General features: G+C 43.1%; 1 protein-coding gene across 1 annotated transcript; it reads right to left on the reverse strand.

Annotated features, from left to right (window-relative positions):
* Positions 1 to 4,444: 4,444 nt before the first annotated feature.
* taf5l (TAF5-like RNA polymerase II, p300/CBP-associated factor (PCAF)-associated factor) lies at positions 4,445 to 12,935 on the reverse strand. Its single transcript, XM_036542369.1, has 5 exons — positions 12,815 to 12,935; positions 11,321 to 11,462; positions 11,064 to 11,168; positions 7,691 to 8,451; positions 4,445 to 5,387 (listed from the first exon to the last, which is right to left on the reverse strand). The coding sequence occupies exons 2-5, from the start codon at positions 11,457 to 11,459 to the stop codon at positions 4,575 to 4,577; spliced, it is 1,818 nt and encodes a 605-aa protein (XP_036398262.1). The 5' UTR covers positions 11,460 to 11,462; positions 12,815 to 12,935; the 3' UTR covers positions 4,445 to 4,574.
* Positions 12,936 to 13,704: the final 769 nt, after the last annotated feature.

Consider the following 13,704-nt stretch of genomic DNA (forward strand, 5'->3'; position numbering starts at 1 on the left):
CAGATCCTGTAAAAACAAGCTAGTCTAGCCAGTGTAGCTGAAACGAGCGTCATGGCTACAACGCAGTGTTACTGACTCTTACCAACGGGTTTATATCTTAATGTTATGGAAATAGTAAGGCCACTTGTATTTGCAGCAAGGAGGGGCAAGATCCAGATCAATTCATGTTAATAGGGCCTAATTTAAGGCAGGAACTTCAACAGCGGCAGATCCGGGATTTGGTTTGAGAGGGACCTTGCAAAAGTAATCCATGATTATATTCATAGCAAAATACCCACAACCTTATGATATGCTTTGGTGTATTGCAAAGCTACTTAACTGTTCTAAGACAGTATTAATAAAAAACGATGTCCCTGCCATAATTATCATGTTATACAATGTACCTGCCTGTGCAACGGCTAAGTGGAGGGTCAAAAGTTGCTAACTTTCTGCTTGTGAGGCCACTCCACTTAACATGTCAATGCACTGGTTTGCTCATTTTAGTAATTTTTCATCTGGCAATTAAGGGAGACCAAAAAAAAAAAAAAAAAAAAATCAAACCATTTTCACGTATTTTACATTTCCCAGTCCACCTACCCTAAAAAACAGCCACAGGTGTAAGGGTAATAACATGCAAGAGAAATCTGCGTGTTATAAATGTATATGGTATGATCTTATAAACAAGGTCAACTAAGATTGTTCATCATTGTGTGTTGTCCATCAGTGCAGTCCACTTTTAAATAAATTCAACTCGTTTCCTTTTAAACACAGACATTTTAATATAAATTTTGATACAAAACACTTGTGAATGAAAAACTTTAGAAAATATACGCAGCCAGCTTTAAGAAAGTAGCATATGAACAATCCCCAAAAATATTGCTCTGTACACCAAATGCAATGAAGCCAACAAATTGGCTGAATCATCATACAAACTGTATGCAATTGTGGTGCAAAATCCACTCCCCTCTCAACAAGTGAAGAAGCTCAAGAGACCTGTATTCACTGCCTCTTATGAAGCAGCAACTATATCAGTCTGTGCATACAGTGACTTGGCTTGAAGACTTCAAAACACCATTTCTTAGTGCCAGTTTAAATACAGCCAATGACTCATGACAAGTCTTGTCCAGACCAGTCAATGTATGCAGATAGTTAGGACTAAATGGCGTATGTAACCAATAATGATTAACAGTATACTTGTGGTGGGAGGTAGGGTCTCAGTAAAAGGAACTGAACAGAAGCAGAACACAAACAGCACTGTAGTAGTTTCACTCACCTTTGTATCGTTAAGGCAAATCTTTGGAGAGATGACAGGGAGGCGAAGCCAAAATCGCAAAGTGTGAAATTCGACTCAACTTTTAATTCCTTCAGTTATCACAATCACGCAAGAGATTGAAGAAATAGTGAATGGTAGTGGCATATTTGTGTGCTATTCACAAATGAGAGGAATCGACTACAACCCAATTCAAAAATTTGTTCTGTGTTCATTTTGTTTTTGTGCACATTCGGCAGGAGGACCTATCAGGACTGTTCAGGTAGATGGGACCATCAGTATTCATTGGCTTGAAGTAAAATTGCTTTTAGTGGAAAACACAACAGACAGTGACATAAAGTAACAACCGTCTCTGCTCACAATCCCTTAACAATTCCAAATGACACTGGTATGAGCATGGAAGTGTCTGACACAGGCTTTGAATGGGAGGAGACATGCTTAATTCACAGTCAAGTCTGGTACCGTGACAAACACTTTTTCAGCAAAAAAAAAATAAATAAAAATCAAGGACACTGTACTGGACATTCCTAGAAATTTTAGTTAACTCTAAATTTCTTTATGTTCTATAATGCATTCATATTTTCTGTCTAGCAAAATAAGCACAGCTTATTTGCTCCTGTTATGTGGGACAGCAGGTGGTCAGGGAAGCTGACTTGTGACCAGACCTTATGGGCACAAGCCCTCTGCAAGTGGGTGAGTGACAGCAGCAGTGCAGAATATGTAAATGTCCAGCTTTAGCTAAGCAGCACGCAGTGATGAAACCAGACACAGGAAAAGTTCACGAAAAGTTCACACACACAGCAGCTTACTCTGCACGTTTAAGATTTTTTTTCCCATCTTCCCACCTCATTGTGACGCCTGCACATATTAGGGGAGGGACAAACCTTTAGTACAAGTGCCGACTGGAAATTTTGTTTTTGGTAAGCTACGATTCAATGGCTGAAAATGCTGACATGCATTTAAGGTTGTTACCTGAAAACAAAATAATCCAGAGAAAGTGACTGGCTGCTTTGCAAATGTATCAATCAGCTTTGTAGGACTGTGGGCATCTGGGACGTTGTCTGCAAGAAGTGCAAAGTATTTTCTCACTGTTGTAAGACATCCTACATTTCCTTTAAGAAATCCTTCAAGATGACTGCAGATAAGATCACTGTGTTTCCCGAGTACAAAGCTTGAGGGATTTCTTGGGGAAAAAAAATCATCTTGCATATGACTACGGGTGGTTTGCTTTCAGACTGATTTCACCAATGTCTTTGGTGGCCATCTCTCCAGTTCAACCAAAATATTCTTATTAAAATTCTGATCCAGGGGAGATCACTAAGTGATGATGATTTAGCCCAATCACTGCCACCCTTGCTATGATATCCAGACTCTTTGTCCATTTAACAACATGAAAGCACAAATCCCACTTCTGTTTAGAGAAACAAACATTTCCGAACACCAAGACATAATATCCTGAATATAATCTACATTAAAGGATTTAACCTATATGAACTGGAAGCAAAAAATTAGATGCTATAAGTATTGTGTCTATTTTTTAAAAGATATTCATCATATCCTCTTTGTACCTTTACAACATGTAGCAGGCTGTCATTCAACAAAGGAAGGAAGACAAACAGGGAGCCACATTTTACAAAAATATATTTACAGTTATCATTATCCAAATGAGTATGTGTGGTATAGCATGGTGGGAGGGATGTAAGCAAATGTAAAATTTGGTATATCTAACATGTTAATTTGGTTTTTGAAGAATCCTGTTCTCTGCACAGCTTATATGGCATGGCTTTAACCACACTATAACTTAAATCATATCTCTGTCCCCCTCTACTAATGGCTGCTTTCTCCTGAGGTGATTTTGCTCATTTAAAGGAAAACTATTTATTGAGCATTATAATACAATTCTAGACATTCGTGTTTAAAGAACCATTTTTCCTAATGTTTGAGCAGTTTAAAACAGAGAAACAAATGCAACAGCTGATGTGAAAAACAAACAGGCAATGTGTGTAACGATTGAGATTTGGAGTCCAGCATTGCTGGCTGCCACATGTATTTAAGCCAGTTCAAGGCTTCACCTCCCATCAATACCTTCTGCAAACCATCCCCTATTTTACCTGACGAGATTAAAAAAAAAAGGCAGGCAGAACAAAACCCCAACTGTTGAGAAACTCAAGTGTCACATTCTCCATTTACAATGTAACTCGTAAAAGAATGTTCAATTACGAAACACTGACCAAAATACAGCAAAAGCAAAACAAAAAACACAAAATTATTTCTTCTGCATAATACACCACCTTAGGCATTACACATTAATAACCTGACTCAATCGGATCATCTCTCTTTGACATGCTGGGGCCCTAATCTGCAAAAGTGCATCAGATTCCTCACAATCAAAGCCTAGTGCATGCGTTGTCCTGGAAGAAAGACCAAAAGTTGTCAGATTCAAATACAATCCAAGTTAACCAACAAACACTGTAGAAAGAACTGATCTCATTTTGAACTAAGCTCATTTTGTAGGTAAACTGAACGATCTTACCAGACTCACCATCAACCAGTTCTCTCTGGTAATACTAAAATGTTGCCATTTCACTCTGTTAACCCTACGTGCATATTTTTTTTTCTACTTAAGATGTATTCAACAGACCTAATTCCCATTTATCCCCACAACATTACCTGAAAATGTAGGTTTTTTCCACAATCATGCGCGAGGGATAATTATTTAAATTGTTTAAAAAAAACTTGACAAAGTAAAATAACCTGCAACTTGTACATTGAAGTTTTTCCATATCTGCCATAAAGCATCATACTCCTTTATAAAACAAGAAAAGGACTACTTATGCTTTGGCACCACATTAATTTACACTAATTTACAACCTTGGTTGGAACAAACCATCTGTGCATGCTGGATTTGGAGGGTGGGGATAACAGTTAACATCTGCAGTTAATATCAATGGACCCAATTCATCTGTCTTTGGTGGCCGTTTTCCTTGTTTACCTATACCCAGTCATGAGTGTAGGCTGCATTTTCGCAGGCTTCACTTAAAGACCATTGTCAAATGTGTTCCAACAAGAAACAATTATGCCACAACAGAAGTATGCCAGAACCACCATTTTGCAAGTATGCAAAACTCACCATTTTCTATGATGGTTAAGCAATCCTAATGTTTCCAGGGTCTTCATTTTATTTTGACAATACTTTTATTCCAAATTTTTTTAACATTGTGTTATGTGCTTTTTAAGCCGTTGTCATGTCAACAAGCAGAGGTGATCAGTTTGGGGGGGGGGCAATGAACATTTGCTGATGGATGCTGCTCGCAGACACATAGCCCTAATGTTCCTGCTTCTCCTGGGCGGTGCCCGTGACGAGCAGCAGATTGCAGGCCGTGAACTGCACACTCAGCACGCTGCTGGTGCTGCCTGTGTACAAGCCCACCAGCTCGCTGGACGAGCCGTCGGCAGGCATGCTGCTTCCGCCTCCGCCCCCGTGGGCATTGCGGATGTCCCACACGCGCACAGAGTTGTCCATGGAGGCGGACGCCACGAGGCTGCTGTCGGGGCTGAAGGACAAGCTGGTGATAGTGTCCGTGTGGCCACGCATGTCCTTGAACAGTGTCCCCGAGGCCAGGTCCCACAGCTTCAGCCGCTGGTCCTCGCCCGCCGACGCCAGGTACTTGCCGTTGGGGGAGAAGGCGAGCGCCAGCACAGGGCCGCGGTGGCCGGTGAAGAGCCGCACAGAGCTGCCCTGCTGTGTGCTCCACAGGCGCACCGTCTTGTCAGCTGAGCCGGTGGCCAGGTAGTTGGAGTTGGGGTGGAACTTGACGCAGTCGACGTCGGCCAGGTGGCCGGCATAGAGGCGCAGCGGATATGTGCGGCTGAAGGTCCAAAGGCGGGCCGTGCGGTCGTGCGAGCTGCTGGCAAAGTACAGGCTGCAGGGGCTGATGTCCACGTCCCACACTGGGTAGGCGTGGCCCTGGTATAGGATGGTGTTGGTGAAGCTGCCCAGGTTCCAGTAGCGGATGGAGGTGTCCTCCGAGCAAGAGAGGAGGCCCGAGCTGTCCGTCAGGAAGGCCGTGCGGTAGACTGGCCCGCAATGGCCACGCAGGGTCTTCATCTCGCTGCCTGCGCTATCCTTGTCATCAGCCTGCAGGAGGGGGTCACACCCACGGTCAATCAAAGCTCCGTTAAACCACACTCTCTTACAGCCAACAAAATCCCTCTCAGCTGTTCTAACTGACAGACCAGCTTCTTGAACAATAACCTGAACATTCACACATTCTCAGGGATCTACTCAAATGTTCCGACAACATTGTTGTGTAGTTAGTCAACCATTTCTATGGTCACCAGATTTTTAGCTGTATTACAAAATACAGAACAGATGGTTGTCATAAAGCATAACATGCAGTTGCAAAAGGCAACTAACTAGTAAATGTTAACACTCAGTTAGATGTCAGATGCAGAAAGTAGCTGCATGCTCAAATAAGCTAGCTAATCACTTACCTTTTCAGCTTGAAAAATGTATCTGCAAGCAAAATTTAGCTATGTCGGCAACCTAGACGCACATTTCATGGTTATGATTCTGGTCCTCACAAGCTACAAGGTTGCTGGACGCAGTTGGTACATCTAAAATGTATACTAAACATACAGTACCACTGTAATTTAGTAGCTCAATCCAAAAAGAGACCAAAGCGATCCTGAAGGTTGTAGGAAGTATGGCTTTCAGTGGCTACAATTTAAAGAGTTTGCCAGTGTGGGTTGTTTCGAGCTGTTTTTTTTTTAAACTCAGCACGAAGTGTACATAACAGACATATATATATAAATATGTATTTAAAAATTCTACTAACTAAGGGTCGACCGATTATCGGCCTGGCCAATTATCGGATCCGATATTCAGCATTTTTATGATTATCAGAATCATTTTTTGTTGATAAAATTAATTAATTTAAAAATGCGCTACTTTGGCTCTGATGCAGCTGCCTCTCTCTATCTGTAGTCACCATTCTGTGGTCTCGAGCAAAGTCCTGCCCACAGCACTGTCTGATTGGTTACACGTCAGGAGTAACAGCCTATCAACACTGAAGGCAACTGTGCCACAGACGGGCACAGAGGAACGCATCTGCAGACTGGAGCAGCTCCGGTGAATAAGCGGAGCTGTGTTTCAAAGGTCAACAAAACATCACAATCCTCTACGCTGAAGTTGCAAAAACACCACAATCTTATGATCTATTTCTATGATGATAAGCATGCCCAGTTACACTGAAAATGCCTGAATAATGCACTTTGTTGCAGTGATATACAGTTAACTATGAGATAATAGAGTTTTTTTATGTAGCGATAGCTATATCTTAGAGTAACGTTGGTGCTGGAACTTATTTTAGCTACCATATTGCGAACGTAACATTACTCGCCTGTGTGAGTGGGAGTTTTTACATGTAGGTAGCGATGGTCATAATAACGTAAGCTAATGTTGAGTCATCATACAGCTAACTTGAATGCGATAGCGAATGTCACTTCTATTGCTATTGTACATATTCAACTGTAGTAATCATTAGTAATGAAGTAGCCTAGTTCCCTGCTATCACATGTTGTTAATATATAACATCAGCCCTGAAAAAGCCATCTCACTGGAGCAACTCTGCTTTCTGCAGCACAATCAGGTGCTGCTGAATTGGGACAACTAATTGAGGGTGTACTCACACTAGGCAATCTGTACCGTGCCCGAGCACGCTTGACCCCCAAAGTCCAGTTTGTTTGACTAGTGTGATCGCTCCGTACTGTGCCCGGACCCGGTACGCTGAACCATGCCCGGGCACAGTACGGAGCAACTTGAAGAGATGGGCTCGGGCACGGTTCAGTTGGACTCGGGCACGGTACACATCAGTGTGATCGCTAACCGTGCCCGAGCATGGTACTCGAAGAAGACATCAATGATGCGACTGTCCCATTTAACAAATATATCCGTTACAGCAACAACTGCATCTAAACAATTCTTTTCCGCTCAGAATAGAGTATTTCCTGTTTAAATATCTCCTGCTTTCTATTATGGCGTGATAAATGATTATGTAGGAAAGAGCCTTTTCTTTCTCAAAATGTGATAACCCAATTTTAAAAGATGGCAAATCCCATCTCATCACATTTTCTGGGCACACCCCAGAATCATGTAGCCTGTATTACACACAGGGCACACCCCTTAGTCATAACGAAGGGGTCACACTGAACACAACAGCAAACCTGTCAAGATTTTTCAGGCTAAGCTACCAATACCAAAACACATAAGAGCTCACTGATTTAAGTGCTATTACACACTCATCAGTCAAGCTGGGATATCAGTGAACAGCTTAAAGCAGAAGGCTTCCCTAGAAATGTTACTAACACAGTCAGCAATGCAAGCCAGTGGGAGACAGCACAGCTAAAAATACAAGGCCCCCTACTGGCCGAGCTCCTCACCTCCTCATCCAGCATGTCGCAGGCCAGGTGGATGCGAGATACGTCCACGTGGTGCGGCTCCGCCTTCAGTTTGCGGGCCCGCAGGCTCCACAGTTTGACAGCAGAGTTGTCGAAGCCGGCGGCCAGCAGCTTGCTGTCAGCCGAGATCTCGGTGGCGTTGAGCAGCTGGTCGGTGTGGTGGAAGGCGTAGAAGCAGACAGTGGTGAGCGACGGTGGCCCATCCTTAATGCGCTTGATGCAGTCCTGCAGCGCCTCAGCAGCCACCTCATTCTGCAGCAGGCCGGCAGCCATGTCGCCGGGCTCCAGCCCCTCCTCGTCCGGCCCCCGCGAGGAGGTGACGCTAGGGGCTGAGCCCCCCGCACCCCAAGAGCCCACCCCGTACAGCTGGTAGTCGGTCGGGCGGACAGCAGTCACCTCCACCTGCACGTGGGCACTCAGGACCCTGCAGAGGGCGGTATTGTCAGCGCTCTGCAGGTAGCGTAGGAGGTAGCTGTAGGCCGGGTCGGTCAAGTGCACCACATACTTGTGGTCCAGGAAGGCACACAATTTGGGGTTGGACAAGATGTCCTGGGCAGCCAGGACATGGCGCAGCTGGTCCACTGTGTCCTTCTGCTCGGTGTCCTGAAGGAAGAGCCCATGGAAGCGGCTGTAGAAACTGTCCACTGCACTCTTCAGGCCGCAACGTGCCATGTCCAGGTGCAGATAAACGAAGAGCGGGTAGAGCACGCTGCTCACCTCCTGGCCCCACGGCACTTCTGCCTCTGACAACACAACAGAGACCGAGGCGCTGGTCAAGTCACAAGTTCACGATGCTTTTTCCACATCTTAAATAAGATCCCACACTCATCTATATAGAGCTGCATTCACTGGCCTGCATACAATTTTTACATAAACAGGTTCAGGACAACAGAAAGGGGAAAACTGTAATCTGTAGGCCGATTACATAAAGGGCAATGGCTAGCTGTCCTACCTGAATGCACCATTAAGCCTCAGCTGATACAGAATGTGGTGGTGTGTCTAGTTTTCCATCAACCGCTCCACTGGCTCCCTATAGCTGCCTGCATCAAGTTCAAGGCCTTGATGCTTGCATTCAAAGCAAGCAACAAAACTGCACCTACCTAGCTGAACTCACTACTACAAACCCACGTTCCCTCCCAAACACTACGCTCTTCTACTAAACGGCATCTGGCGGTCCCGTGACGTTGCAGCATGACATCTCTATCCAGAACTTTCTACTTTATTGTCCCTTAATGAAATAAACTTCCACAATCCATCTGATCTGCTGAAAACATCTGAAGACACAGCCCTTCCATGCTCACCTGAACACCTGAAACACTACCACCTAAAGCAATATCTTATGTCTTATCTTTCTTTTCCTTAAAAAAACTCAAATCTATGGCTTTGTGCACTACTAGCTAGCTTGTGCCTTGTCTGGCCAACTACTGAAATTTGGTCATGCAGCACTTCAATGTTGCTGACTCTTTATATGGCTATTTGCTTGTGTTATACTCTGCCTTACTTTTAAATCGCTTTGGATAAAAGCATCTGCCAAATGAATAAATGTAAATGTAAGTGTGAGGCTGTTTTCACACTTGGTCTGTGATGGCCCGAATTTGAGTGTGATTATTCCACCCTCCCCCTGCCCTAGCTGGTCTCCTTTCACATTACATTTTTTGGTTGCGAACCCTGGTCTGTTTATGTCGCTAGGCAACAACACAAAAGGGAGGCAAAATGGAAAGCCACACCATACTGTATTTGTTTTCTTATTCGTCTTTTTGTTAATATGGCGTCAGCACCAAAATAACCATGTTTGGCATTTTCACTATGCCATATACGAGTCCCGCTGTCTAAGAGTGATGCGAGCTGCTCGGATAAGGAGGTTTTTGCAGAGACAGGCGGCAATGCGAAATGAATTTGCAGCTTTGCTTGCAGAGCATACACACATACCCTCAAGGTGAGCGAACAGTGTGGCTACCTGAAATTATTTCCCAAATGCGACAAGCGTGAATTGCCACGTAGCGTTTACCTCCTGGTTTTGAATTGGATAGCTTTCACACCAAATGTGAACCGCACTGGAGTTCAGGTGAACTGTACCCCAGACCCCCGTTTTCTGGAGGACCCGGGTACGGTCCTTTGGTGCACACCCGAGTCTGAAAACAGCTTTCGCATCAACAAAACGAACTGAACTAACGGCTCAGGAGGACTCGGGTCCGCACCAAAAGCTCTAGTGTGAAAATGCCCTGAATAGCAATTTCACCATAAATCTCAAATTTTATGTTGTTCCACTCCTTTGCTGTAGTAGACATGCTTATTGAACAGCTTTTCATTTGCTTCAAATCAATCTTACAACATAAATTGCAATGTATTTACCACTACACCATCGTGCCACTGTGCTGTTTATTTCTGTATGATCACTCAGAACATATAAGGTGATTCATTAATTAGCCAAACACCAATACACACATTTGTTTTTGGTATCAACGTTAGTTAACAACTTAAATAAGGCAATCTGCTTCTAATGCACGTGTACAACTTATTACATCTTTTTTTCAAGTCACTCAGCATAATGTGTCTGCCAACTGACACAACACACTTTTCTTTGGTCTATCTTAACAGTTTCGGTGACATTAGATACATGTTAGCACACAAGTTGCAGATATAGAGAGCACTGTCAAAAACTTTGTGATGGGCAATTGAAAATAGGTTAATGGTATCCCTAGGCAGACTACTTTAGAAAGCAACAAACCTTTTTTATAAAATCAACAGTAACAGTAACAACATTTAACTTATGTCAAGTTCAACACAGCATCTTGCAATTAAATGTGCACCAAAACATTTTGTCAGGGGTTACCTGGTTTCTTTTCACCTTCCACATACTTGCTAAGCATGGTTTTTATACATCAGTTCAGCCTTTGACTTCACATGCACCATCAGCTGCTTTCAAATCTTCATGCCACCCCAAATTATCCAACCACAACACTTCCTGCCATTTTCCTTTTCAATTCAATCACAGTCATCCCATGACCTATTATGAATGTGCTTATCCCTATCTTCTAGGGCCCAGGCTGAGTGATCCCACTCCTTGAGTGCCACATGGTCTGGTTTGGCCCGCCTCTGCTCTTAACCCACTTTAATCTGAAGGTCAGATCAACTGCAGTTCTAGGAGTATCATGACAAACGCTGAATGAAAGGTATCCTGAAAAGGTAGAGAACTACTCCACCTATGGTACGCAGACACAGCATTACACCCATAACAACTGTAGCCTACACAATACTTACCAGAAAAATGGGCATTTAAATATACATGTCTGGCTTATTAGAATAGACTAGCATGGACAGGAGGAATTGGATTCCTGCAGCAGAGGTCACTCACCAGACAGGAAGCTGCGCAATCGGGCGAACTGCATCTCATACTGTTGTGGGTCTGCCTGGCATGGAGCTGCGGACACCACATTGGCACAGCCAGACTCTGTCTGAACTGCAGGGGTTGAGCCAAAGTGAACACATGAGACACAGTGAATCAATAAAAGACTTAAATAAAACAGTGTGGCTGGCAGACATTATGGGACGGGGGTTAAAGAGGTGTAATTCTAGTGCAGTGAGCAAGAAGACAATGAAAAGGGCTCTTACCTGTGAGGTTAGCTGCCATCTCTTCGGCAGACTGGGAAAGCTTGGCCCCTTTCAGGGAACTTTCTGTGTCCACATACTGCCGCCGTTTCAGGTACTGAGCCACGGTATACTGGATCTGCTCAGTCCGCACCCTCTTCATCGCCTACAAGACACACACACAAAGCTGAGTGGCAGTAAGCGCTCTTGGTATCTCCTTAAAACAGACCAGTTTACAACGCTATATTAATTTATTTTATGCAGCTCATTTAGACATAAAGAAACAAAAGTCCTGCCACTTTTCAGACCTGAAAATTTCAGTAAGAATCTCTGCAAACAACTGACAGATTGGGGTCCATCAGGATGTCATGGCTGTCTTAGAAATTTAGTGAGGCTACTGAGGCTAGCAAAACCCAACACAAACTGTCTGTACAGATCAGGGTCACCCCTTGTAATTGAGAGTGTTATTATTTTAAAACAAATAAAAGTGTGGACTCAATCTCCTTATAACGTATGACGGGTAAGCATGTGCTTATAAAAACGGACTTCAACTGAGAAACAGTATGTTCGGAAGATGCATAAAACAGTTCTGATCATAAAAATGACAATCAATTTCAAGCTTGTTTATTAACTTTAAACCTAAAGAATGGTTTTAGGAGGAAACACTGGAGCACATCTGACTCAGTTATTGCATTCAGTTAGCTATGCAGTGCATTCGTCAGAGACAAACTATATTTGTCTTTTTTATTTCGAAAGACTAAAATAGACTAAGGACATAAAGTGTCAATTCATCCCAGCAAAGAAACGCAGTGTCTGTCACGGTGCCGTCACAACCATGCAAACCGCAAAGGAAGCTTACTAGCTACCAGAGAGGGGAGGAGTTCAAAGCACTCCAGGCAAAACTTCAAGAATATTACAAACTGTGGAGACTTGCTCTCAATGAAACGAATATTTTGCGACCTAACTAATAAATTTGTAGCTACGGCTGCTCAAATGCACAGAGCAACGTGGAATCCAACCAATTTTGTGCTCTTTACTGTTATTTTTATTCAGCTATCCTACAGCTAGATAGCCTTACGTAATTTGCTCACCTTGTTCAACACGATAAGCCTCATTACTCTCATCGTTTGCAAGATATTGGGAAATGAATAGATTTTTGCTTCTTTTCCCATCCAAAATGTGCCAAGCAAGCTTAGCTACCCTTCCTATTGGCACTCAACTATCTAACAAGCAAGCCAGCGATAAACAGTAAAACGCTGCAAAATTAATAGGCATTGAAGCACTTCAAATGCGTCCAAATTAGTAAGGAGATATTGTTCGCATCTCAATTATGACCTAGATATTGGTTAGCCGGTTAGCGTGCTATCAGGCTCCCTTCCATCTTCTATGCAAGAACACAGCTAGGCCTCTTCTGAGTTAGGTGGCTGGCTAGCTGACTACGGTTTACCGCTCTTCATTCTTGCACTTATTCTGAAGTACCTAAAGCGCATACGGTTTTAAAATAGCATACCAACTTACTGCATATCGCGTTTACAGCACTTTCTCGTTGGCAGATTTAATTAAAAAGACAGATATTCACAGCAATCCTGATGATTTTTTTTAACTTGTCTCCTCCCTTCCGTTCTGACTCCATGTTCATTCGGTCCCATTCTTAGCGGCTTCTGACAGGATTAACCAATCTGCGCTGCTTTTCGATTTGTTCTGTCTGGAGGTTAGGGGGCAAGGTTCATTACTTAAGCAGCAGCCCACGAGTGTTCAAACGTATACACTACCTAATTGTAGAGAACCTTGCAGTGGCGTTCTGTGAAACTATTATTGAACTTAAACGGAGTGAAATATGTTTGAAGAGCGATGGTTTGTTTGATTCCATTGCTAATTTACATTAACGAACCATTATTATTCGTCCTTTTCTTCTAATGCTGTTCATTGTAAAGCTTGCAAAAGAAATACGGATTGAATACTTCTCAATAGCACATTTAAACACGGCTGTTGAACGTATTTGCGACGCTGAGTCTCCGCAGCCTAGATTTGAAATGGATTTCAGCATGTTTGCTGTGAGGTGTTACAAGCAACGTCATCAGATTTATAAATGTTGAGACGAGTTGAGTTGAAGCAAAATATTTCAGTTAACGGTATGTGGGAAATAATACTGTAGTTTACGTCAAAGTACTTAATTTGTTTAATTTAACAACTTTACTCTTACACGAGTAATTGTATATTTAATAATAGATAGGGGAGGCTGAATAATATGCACTCTCATGGGTTTGCAGTACCGAAAAACATGTAAGGAGGAGCCAATATCTCAAAAGCTACCATTCATTGTTGGCTATATGAATCGGGTTCGTGGAGAGCTGCAAGGAAGAACCATCTTCAGAAGGTCCATCACGAAAAGAGGTGGTACAGATGTT

This window comes from Megalops cyprinoides, chromosome 1, assembly GCF_013368585.1.
Source record: "Megalops cyprinoides isolate fMegCyp1 chromosome 1, fMegCyp1.pri, whole genome shotgun sequence".
Classification (NCBI taxonomy): Eukaryota; Metazoa; Chordata; class Actinopteri; order Elopiformes; family Megalopidae; genus Megalops; species Megalops cyprinoides.

Excerpts from the sequence above, each read along its gene's own strand:
- taf5l (XM_036542369.1), bottom strand. The coding sequence starts at position 11,459 with ATGAAGAGGGTGCGGACTGAGCAGATCCAGTATACCGTGGCTCAGTAC. Across the intron at positions 11,169-11,320 it reads GATGGCAGCTAACCTCACAG|TTCAGACAGAGTCTGGCTGT; the intron begins GTAAGAGCCCTT and ends CAACCCCTGCAG. Across the intron at positions 5,388-7,690 it reads GCGACATGCTGGATGAGGAG|GCTGATGACAAGGATAGCGC; the intron begins GTGAGGAGCTCG and ends CCCCTCCTGCAG.